The sequence below is a fragment of the Scophthalmus maximus genome, chromosome 18, assembly GCF_022379125.1.
Source record: "Scophthalmus maximus strain ysfricsl-2021 chromosome 18, ASM2237912v1, whole genome shotgun sequence".
Taxonomy (NCBI): domain Eukaryota; kingdom Metazoa; phylum Chordata; class Actinopteri; order Pleuronectiformes; family Scophthalmidae; genus Scophthalmus; species Scophthalmus maximus.
In genome coordinates, this window is record NC_061532.1 from 9,474,023 (window position 1) to 9,484,580 (window position 10,558).

Consider the following 10,558-nt stretch of genomic DNA (forward strand, 5'->3'; position numbering starts at 1 on the left):
GGAGTCGACATTGGTCATATCGCGGTGCGCAAAAGGGTTAATATACGAGCGTGACTGTAGTTTATATGCACAGCTGCATGTGTGGGCTCTGCATCACCAGGGTTTGCACGCACGGCATGCAGGAGGACAGACGGTGAGGTCTGTGGTTATGGCCAACTGGGACGTTAGATCTCCACTGTCCTCTGTGTGTTTGGCCCACAGTGTGAGTCCTCAAAGCTAAGGACAAACAGACCACCACGGGATTTACACTGTACGTGCCCAGTAGAACAGCGTTTTTTCAATTGTTTGGCTATTAGGGACATGCTACTTATTACAGAACACACGTGTAAGAAGCTAAGCTACACCAGCAGGCGCCATATGCTCATATTGTCGCCGTGGCTGGGCTCCTCAGAAACATGTCTGCATCAGAGTAAAGTCGCTGTGGAGAAAAGCGCCCAGTCAGGCACGCTCGCCGAGCGTACGTGCGTCACGTGACGTACGCGGAAGTGTGGCCACGTCGTCAATGGGAAGGAGAGGGGAGGAACCGGAGAATCAGGAAGCGTTTCAGTGAGAGCTCTGTGCATTACTCCTTCAGAAAGACAACACAGTAAGTGACGAATAACAATTGTGCAATAACAGCCTTTACCACGAACTACGTTTTTAGTGCATAAAGCATGACTTAGTGCGGCGTGTCGATACATTATTATAGTACGTGTGAGCGAGGGGAGGAGATGTAGCGTATCTTCTTAGCAGGCAGCAGATTGCTGATGAAGTTTGCTCTAAACTTTGCCCCTCTTCTTATCCTTTGACTGATAGTTTGGCCTGGGCGTCGCATTCACATGGTATTTTATTCTGCAAATGATACGTTTATTATATTTTATCAGTTTGTTTAATAATAAAAAAAGCGGAATGGTTTATTTTCTTAGCTTGACATGAAGTGTCTGTCTCTGGATTTATCCCAGAAATATACATATTCAGCAGCTCTGTCTGCAAGACTGTCTCAAGATGCATTTACTCCAGGAAGTTTCACTTTCCACGAAACAATTTATAAAATCATGCTACCAAAATTATTCTACAACCGTTTTTAATGGTTATACTTCCATAGTGTGGACACGTGTGCATGATAGCATCTGTTTTGTTGTGAATATTTACATGTCTATATGTTTGGCAGTACAGTTTGAAAATTACACATTGACCTACATTTTTTTTACCCCTAATCTGGCAACGAATCTCAAATGATAATACACACATTTCAAATAGTTGGTCATATTTAGTTTGATTGAATTTGTACCTATGATTAATATACAATTAATCATCACCTGTTCAACATGTCCTGCACCTCTGAAAACCATGACGGTTTCTGATGAGGAGGACTAGACACTGAATAATAATCTGAACCAAGTCATGTACTGTACCCCGACCAGCCTGTTTGGGGGTTTTACTTAAAGACCTAAATAGTTCCTCCAACACTGACTGACTGGTCTGTGTTCCATGTCTTTTACGATGTGCTACAGTAATGGCCCAGTTCCAGGAAGTATCAGAGCAGTCCAGTCAGCACCCGAAGCCTGCGGGGTTGGTTTTGCAGTATGGCACCGCTGGCTTCAGGACCAATGCCAAGCAGCTGGACCACATCATGTTCAGGATGGGACTGTTGGCCACGCTCCGCTCCAAGAAGACCAAAGCCACCATCGGAGTCATGGTCACCGCATCACACAACCCAGAGGTGATGTGATAATAAGTTGTATAAAAAAAATTTCACCTGGTACTCTTTACACTTTACACTTTACAATTTACATTTTACACTTTACAGATATAATCTAATTTATCTGACTACTTTTCATATTGCTATTGACAAGTTTTTTCGCCTCCCCATGTCGTCTGTTCATCATCTTTTTTGTGATGCAACCAGTGTAAACATTCCCATTAACACATCATAATCCTAACTCTGCCTTTCACCCACTGACCCGTGTCTTGGGCTGTAGGAGGACAACGGGTTGAAGCTGATTGACCCCATGGGAGAGATGGTGACACCAGCATGGGAGGGCTACGCCACCCAGCTGGCCAACGCAGAGCAGGACGATCTACTCACCGCCCTGCAAGACATTATAGAAAAGGAGGCTATAAACATGAGCCAGGAGGCTAATGTTTTTGTGGGCAAAGACACAAGGTAAATGATTTTCACTCATCTGTTTTGAGATATTTAATTCAATGGAATGGAATAAAACACATGTCATATATACAGAATTGTCATCCAGGTAACAGTATGTAGCATTGAACTAATAAGTGCTGCTCCCACACTGTTTTTATTTCTGTTAGTATTATTAATCTGAACTTTACAGACATAAAGACAGGGCCAGATATTTTTAAATGTACAGTAAGTTTTAGCCAAAAACAAAAAATACTATATAGAATCGGTGATTATACTGTACTGGTGCGCGCAAGAGCTTCTCCTGCTTCTTCTTCTCCTGGAAAAATTTGGTCCTCACCATAATTTGATATTAAACATAAAGGTTTTCCTCAGAAAGACAGTCAGCTAAACCTGCATGTAACGCGTGGATTAAATTATTTCTCGTTCAAATTAAATATTTGTCCTTTAACAACAGGAGCAGTAGTGCCAGTCTTTCACAGGCAGTGCTGGACGGAGTTGCTGCTCTCGGTGGTCACTGCAAAGGTGAGGTTAATTAAATGAACATATTATTCTCATAGAAATGAGTTTGATTGTTTGCTTTGTTTTGTTTAATTTTTCAACTTTTTCATCTCACCTCTTCTCACGCTATTTCCTTTTGTCTGATTCTCTCCATCTCTTCTATCAGACTATGGCTTGGTGACCACCCCACAGCTCCACTACATGGTTTGCTGTCAGAACACACAGGGTAAATATGGAGAGGCCACCGTTGAAGGATATTACCGCAAACTGTGCCAGGCTTTCATTCAGCTCACCAAGAATGTAAGAAAAGGGGGCGTGGCATGTTTTCTTGTGACTTCATTCAAGTACAGTTTGTCTGTTAAACAAGCAATCACTCCTTTCTCCTTCCCACCGTCCTTTCCTCTGTGGCCAGGCGTCCAACTGTACAGATGACCAGAAGCACCTCTCAGTGGATGGCGCTAACGGCATTGGGGCTCTCAAGGTGCGAGAGATGGAGAGTCGCCTGAAGACGGAGCTGCAGATTTCTCTCTTCAACGATGGCAGCAAAGGAAAGCTCAACCACCAGTGTGGGGCCGACTTTGTCAAAGTGCAGCAAAATCTTCCAACAGGTAAAACATAGTCAAACTAGCCTGTCAATAATTGATATGATTTAAAAGTTTAGTGATCAATTTTTAATAAGCAGCATTTATTATAAAGACATCTATTGACGCTGCACTGTATTCATATATTTCTTTTTTTTATCTCCAAAGGGAAACTTTGTTTATCTACTTATTAATAATGATTATGACCTGGACTGGCAGCAAAACTAGATATGATGTATTTTTTTTTGTTTATTTTATGTTAAATCATAGATGCAATGGTTGATCAGAAGATGCAGGCTGTTTATCAGCAAATCATCTGCTCATATTTGCATCTAGATTGATGTACCAGTATTGCAATCTTGAAACAATCCAACAAGACCACCCAAGAGTATCAATACCAGTCTCTAGAACTAGTTTTTGTTTGAGAAGTTCCTGATTCATTTTAGTCACAAAGGAAAATTTTAAAAGAAGCTGTTTTTAATTCACCGTGTCTATTTTTGCCACCTGTGAAGGTATTACGATTAACCCCGGGGAGCGCTGTTGTTCCTTTGACGGTGACGCCGACCGAATAGTTTATTACTACGCCGACGCTGAGGGACAGTTTCACCTGCTGGATGGAGACAAGATTGCTACTCTCATCAGCACTTTTCTCAAAGAGCTGCTTACTCAGGTACACTCTCATACACAAACATTTAAACATTATATTGGCGCAGAGACACACACACACACACACATACACAAACACACAAACGCTGAATAAGTCTATTTTCTTTGTGGATATACAGGCTGGTTTAGACTTGAAGATAGCCGTGGTGCAAACTGCTTACGCTAACGGCAGCTCTACACACTATCTGGAGGACACCATGAAGGTGAGGAAAGGCTCACAAAATGCACTTCTGCTCTATTTCTACATTAATGTGGAGAAGTTAGTGCTCATATATTTTCTGTCACTTGCCGTAGCTAATAGTGAGGTGTACTAAAACTGGAGTAAAGCACCTTCACCATGCAGCCCTGGAGTTTGACATCGGTGTGTACTTTGAGGCCAACGGTCATGGGACTGTGAGTATATCAGACAATAATAATCCACAGCATTGCACAATAATAAAAGCCATTGTTTTCTGTATCTATGCTCTGGTATTAAAATGTGTGTATGATCAGCGTCGAGGTGTGTGTCACTGTTTTCAGGTGTTGTTCAGTAATGTGGCTGAACAGAAGATCCAGCAGCTCACTAAGGACCCCAACACCAACGACGAGAGGAAGAGAGCCGCTCTCCTGCTGCAGAACACCATCAACGTCATTAACCAGGTAGACACACACCAACATAAACACACACATATATTGGACTAGGATGTGTATCATGTACATCATTCCAACACTGGAGCTATTTTAATGCTACATAACAGTTGAAAAAACAACATTAATATTTATGTTTTTATTCTTCTAAAGACTGTAGGTGATGCAATTTCCGACATGCTGCTGATTGAAGCTATTTTAGCCATCAAGGGTATGACGGTCCAGCAGTGGGATGACATCTACACTGACCTGCCAAACAGGCAGCTTAAAGTCAAGGTACTCATAAGTTTATGTATTATCTTGCATTATATTTCTGATAGTTAATCCTGTTGGGAAATTGTTTTTCTTGCCCCTACTAAAGTGTGAGGTTTACTACAAAACAACAATTGAATAAAAAACACTGAGACAAATATCTTTAAAAAGAAATTTGATTGTGTTCGATTTTGTTGTTGTTGTAAAAAATATGGTATGGTTTTAACCAACAACTTGTCCGAACCACAAAATTACATTTCAAAATGACATCATGGCAAGACACTTGCAGTCAATAAAATATGTTTGTCCTGTAGCCCTGGTGGGGTTGATGGCAAAGTCTTGCTAATTGTATGCATGTATCTCTTTTACTGTTTTATATATAATCTCTATTACTCTCTCAGTTCCATTTACAAAAACATGGTGTAAATTTCGGGAAAAATGATTTTGTTTGGGTTTTCTGCAGGTGTCGGACCGCAGAGTGGTAGACACGGCCGACGCAGAGAGACGGGCAGTGAGCCCAGCAGGGCTGCAGGAGGCCATCGACAGTTTAGTGAAGAAGCACAAGAAGGCCCGCTCCTTTGTGAGACCTTCCGGCACTGAGGACGTGGTTAGAGTTTACGCTGAGTCAGAAACACAGGTGAGAAATCTTCTTCTTGTTTGGGAGATTTTTGCAAAGTGACGTCACGCTGACGACGTCACTTTGCAGGAAAGACAGTCACTCATCAATGTTTTCCTTGTGTTTTAGGAGAGTGCTGATGCCCTCGCACATGAAGTCAGCCTTGCAGTCTATCGACTCGCGGGGGGAGTGGGAGATGAGCCCAAACCATTGCACTAGAAAAACAATTTCATACTCACCAATCAGCCATAACATTAACCAGTTAACCTGTTATAATGTTGTGGCTGATCGGTGTAGTAAGGATCCATAGCTCAGTTCGCGGTTTTTGAACGGATTCTCAGTTGATAACATCCTTTTATAACGCTGTAATTTGTGAAAATATAATTTTTGGGGGGTGAGGTGCCAAATTATTTTGTACAACTAATTGCACTTTGTACTTCACTTTACTTTTTAGTTTCTTTGTATTTGTCTGTCATTGTGAAAATGGGGCACACTGGGGGAGACGATGAAGGGATTTCATGCAACTTAAGGTGATACTCTACTCTTTTTCATGGTGACTCTAGCAGGCAGCCATGAGCCTAAATATAGGTTTCTGTGTAATATAAATAATCTACTTCACTGTATATACGCCATAATTAAAACATGAGTTGTCCTCACAAACAAATAATGGTTTTAGAGAGTCTCAGTTTACCTTTGGGTAACGTAGTTTCCTATTAATATCAAATCTTTTTGAACAGTTAGTATAAGTAATTTTCTTTTCAAAAATCGGGAAGTTGGATCAGTTGTACTTCCTTGAATGTTGCTAGGTGCTGCTTTAGATCAATTAAACCTTGGAAAAACGGAAAAGAGAGAAGTGTGTACTTGTGTGTTTGTGTGGCAACAATTTTGCTACTCATCTGTTATTACAAATGAAAACCACAACTATACTTGCTTGCACTTTATTTTGTTACTTTCAAAGACAGAGTCGCTGGACACAGGAGGATTAAATGAGCTGAGAGGCGAGGAGAGGCTGAAGAAGTTAGGAGCAGGCAGAGCAGACTGACGGGCCACAGTGTGAAGTCTCCGTGGAAGATGAACACAACCGTTGAAATGGACATTGCAATACAAGGTGGTATTCCCCTTGCTGTTGTACAGTGTGTTCTCTCTCAGATTAATTTTTTAACTTGAGCATTTTTCAAAGACTTAAGAAAAGAATCTGACTTAAGTAACATGAAATGAAGTTCAGAATATAGTTGGCAGGTAAAAGATAAAGGGATTATTCTTCATCTGTGTCATCGGCTGCTCCAGAAATGGTGATGGTGCGCTCCTGTGTGTTGCTCTCATACGTGTCCCCATCTGTCTTAACTGTTCTGGGAAAAAGGGTGCGACAGGGAGAAGAAAAAGATTAAGAAATTTACAGCGTTATTTGACCACTAAGAGATTTGGAAACTGTCACAGTGAGGTCTTGGTCTCTCCGTTCCCTGACTACCTGATGAGGAGAGTCTTCCTCTCGGACATCTCTGTAGCCTGCTTTGAGTCTAAGCTCCCGTCTGTCTGGGTGTCTGATGAGACCACCTCCACTCGTGCTCTTCTGGCATCCACCGGCTTCTCAGCCGCTCCGCTGCCCCTCTCACTGGAGGCGTCACGCAGCTCTGACGTTGCTGCAGGTGCATGGCTCTCTAGAGCTGAAGCTGAGGCAGCGCGCATGCTAACGCTGGAAGTGAGGGACAGGCCTCCAGTCAGACACAGGTAATGAACCATGTTGCTCAGACGGCTGTCTTCCCCTTCGATCAGCTTCCTGCCAAATGAACAGGAGACAATGACGTTAAACAGAATCCCTGAAAGAGTGAATGTATATAAGCAACACTCCATGTAATATTATCTACTAAAATATGCATCCATATGAGGAAACTACCAAAGTTTTGTTCACCTGTAGGTGGTTATCTCGATCTCCAGAGCCATCTTTACATTAAGTAGGTCCTGATATTCCCTCAGCAGCAGAGCTATCTTCTCCTTCGTCACGTTCAGGTCCAGTTTAATCGATTCTATACGTTCCTGTTTACATAGACAGAAGGTGTTTCAGGCCACAAGATGAATGAGTCAATGGGAATAAACGCAATGCCATATCACACCTGTAAATCCTCCTCCTCCTTTTTGTATTTCACGGCTGCGTCACGGATCTGCGCCTCCAGATACTCATTCCTTGTCTTCTGTGCCTCTAATTCCCGCTCCTTGTTGAGGACCTAAACTCACGGAAATACATGCAGCTTATTTTAGGCTATGAAATGGTAGTGCCAGCTATAAAGCAACAACAGAAAACCAGACTCACATCCTTCTTATAGCCTGCGATTTCCTCTCTCACACTTCGAACACTTTGAATGTGTTTGTTGGAGGCTTTGCCCAGGTCCTCAAACTTTGCCTTGTACCAGGTGTCCATTTCCTGACGAAACATGAAACATTGTCTAGTTAATTGCAACGTCTTTGTGTAGTGTTACGTGCTTTTACTTGCACGGTGACTTAACATGGACACTAATGTGCTAAAGGCATCACAGTGTTTCCCACATTTCCTTTGGGTGAGCGTGTTTTTGCACTTTTGATATACCATAGAAGATAAACCCTCCAGAGTCTGAACACATTGCAGCTGCACTGTTGCACCATACCTGTAGGTTTTTGGCGGCGATGCTGTCATACTGAGACTGAATCTGTCTTAGAGCGGAGGAGAGGTCTGGGAGGCCGAAGGTCATGTCCACCTTGGCGGTTGCTGAATAGATCTGCTGCACGAGCTCCTCGATTTCCTTTTCAGTGCATCACAAACAACCAGAGTTAAGGGAACGGCACTAACACATTGTGGTTTGTATCTCAGTCTAATGTACAATGTTGGTCTGTATATCTTCATGATTAATAAAACACAAAAATATGAAAGGATTTCACAAAGGAAGGTTCACTCGACCAAACAACTCTACAAGTGAGTCACAGCTTTGCCCTTCTAGCCCTTCATACCACACTGCTATGTTCATGGTCGTACTGACTCAATCCATCAACAAGGCATCGGTTTAAGCATAAACTGTCCAGGCTACAATTCATGGCTCATTAAACCATTCATGATAAAAATTAAAGGCATGCCAGTCAACAGCGACGACTTATACACAGAGCGCTGTGCATGGACAGACACACGTACCTCCTTGTGAACTCTCTGCAGGAAGGCCAGCTCAGTCTCCAGGTTCTCCAGCTGCTTCTCCAGAGTAATCCGGGCTGAGGTCGCTTTATCCACGTCCTGGGATAGATGGTCACGCAACGTTTGGATGGTTGAGTAAAATTTAAATCAATCAATCAATCAAATCTGTGTATTTGGTGCTCTGTTAAATTACACCTTTAAATTCTCACTAAATTCAAAACGGGGAAGCTACACTTTCCACTTACTGGACGTAGTGACTCAATGTCATGCTCTGCCTTCTTCCTGGACAACACAGCGTCATCATATTTGGCCTTTATCATGTCCAACTGGCCCAACATCGCCTCCTTGGCTGCCAAAGACATATCCTGTACAGACCAGGGATACAAAATTATCAAACTGAAATTGAACAGATAACAGCGTGGAAGGGAGCACCAAAAATCTGGTCTCAACACTAATCCCAACGAACCATAATGAGCGTCAGCCTCACTCACCCTCTGGACTCTCATCTGCTCAGCCTCCCTGTTGAGTTCCCTCAGCTGAGACTCGTACAGCTGCCTGAGGCCTGACGGTTTGACATGGCGACCCTTCAGGGCCTCGATCTCAACCTCCAGCAGTTTGTTTTCCGACTCCAGTGTTCTCACCTACAGGAAGGAATGCACAAACGGACAAACTTGATGATCACAGGTTGTGATTTTTCCATCATTTGGGAATACTTGGTGGAGAAGACCAAAATTAAGTTGTCAAAGTTGAAATGAAAAGGAGTCTGAGCCAGTAATAGAACTTGGATCTATGTAAGTGTTATGGGGGCCTCTTGCCTTTTCAATGTAAGCTGCCAGTCGGTCATTGAGGGCCACCATCTCCTGCCTCTCATTGGTTCTAGTCATCATGAAGACCTGGTTCTCCGCTGCAGCTGCGTCCAGGTCTAGTTTTGGCCCAAGACCAATGGACATACCAAAGCAGAGCGCTCCCATACTCACACTGCTGCAGGGCAGGAGCAGGGGGAAAATACAACAGATTAATTATGGTTTTGATTTTAACGTATTTTTCAATTTTCACAAAAAGCTTGACTGGTTTATACGATTCCTCAAATTCATTCCCCATGTTAAGAGGAGAGGTGCAGTACAATATGCTTCTAATCTAATTTTGACCATCATAGGTAAAATACTTCAGCACTCATTATGCATTTACACTGTAAGCTATAAAAGGGATTTTTGATTTGGTTTTAAATAGTTGCATTATTCTATAAAACATTCAAATCAGCAAGCACAACAATCGCTGTAGATGTCCAGTGACCCAGGTGACCCACCTGGTCGTGCGGGCCTTATTGGAGAGGGCCCTGCGCCCCACCGTCCCACCACTGCGGGTGAAGCTGACCGAGCGGTGGCGGGTCTGGGTCTCCCTGCGGGTGGGAGAGGGGCTGGAGACCCGGAACTGCGCCGCAGCAGTGGCGGTCAAGGCGCCCTCGAAGTGACGGCGGTACGAAGACATCCTCTCGGGACTGCGGCTCATGTTGAAACTCTCCTGCAGCTGCTGGAACTTCTGCTGGACAAATGGAAACTGCTCACTCTTCGCTTCTGCCCCCTCGGTGGGGTCTTTATATCCCCCCCAGCCCTTCCCTCTGCGCCACAGAGGAATGTTGAACCTTCCCAGCCCCTGGGTGAGCGGGGCTACAAACATTTATCACAGTTACGTCAAGGAATCAACTTATTACTGGCAGGTTGAAGGAATTTTATATTGAATGTGAAATAATATCCACATCATGTAATAAAATGCTGTTTTTTACTAACATGAATTAATGTTGTACTGTTCTTTTATCATTGTGTGGGATAGTTAATTTAATAGCACATCCATCACTTTGTCAGTACACCCAGCCACCAACATACTCATTTATTCCTCCGTCTATTATGAATTTAAAAAAAACACATCTTTTGCCATCTTTTGCCAAATTAAAATGACAAAAAAATAACAATTTCTAAACATACATTTAGAAATTGCTGATGATAAGAAAAAGTGAAACAATTCATTACGCCTTTGTT

At 42.8% G+C, this 10,558-nt stretch overlaps 2 protein-coding genes across 4 annotated transcripts; one reads left to right on the forward strand and one right to left on the reverse strand.

Moving 5' to 3' along the window:
* Positions 1-461: 461 nt before the first annotated feature.
* pgm3 (phosphoglucomutase 3) lies at positions 462-6,218 on the forward strand. Its single transcript, XM_035616638.2, has 13 exons — positions 462-586; positions 1,494-1,702; positions 1,962-2,146; positions 2,583-2,650; positions 2,793-2,926; positions 3,039-3,234; positions 3,720-3,877; positions 3,993-4,076; positions 4,168-4,266; positions 4,393-4,512; positions 4,654-4,776; positions 5,216-5,389; positions 5,498-6,218. The coding sequence occupies exons 2-13, from the start codon at positions 1,496-1,498 to the stop codon at positions 5,585-5,587; spliced, it is 1,638 nt and encodes a 545-aa protein (XP_035472531.1). The 5' UTR covers positions 462-586; positions 1,494-1,495; the 3' UTR covers positions 5,588-6,218.
* Positions 6,219-6,290: 72 nt separating this feature from the next.
* On the reverse strand, positions 6,291-10,220 carry ngs (notochord granular surface). Of its 3 annotated transcripts, none has more exons than XM_035616629.2 (11): positions 9,829-10,220; positions 9,338-9,500; positions 9,014-9,163; positions 8,768-8,887; positions 8,526-8,621; positions 8,008-8,142; positions 7,677-7,787; positions 7,480-7,590; positions 7,278-7,402; positions 6,837-7,145; positions 6,291-6,717 (listed from the first exon to the last, which is right to left on the reverse strand). In XM_035616629.2, the coding sequence occupies exons 1-11, from the start codon at positions 10,197-10,199 to the stop codon at positions 6,624-6,626; spliced, it is 1,785 nt and encodes a 594-aa protein (XP_035472522.1). In that variant the 5' UTR covers positions 10,200-10,220; the 3' UTR covers positions 6,291-6,623. The 3 variants fall into 3 exon arrangements, with proteins under 3 accessions (XP_035472522.1, XP_035472523.1, XP_035472521.1); XM_035616630.2 differs by having other exon boundaries at positions 6,291-6,712; positions 9,338-9,503; XM_035616628.2 differs by having other exon boundaries at positions 9,338-9,503.
* Positions 10,221-10,558: the final 338 nt, after the last annotated feature.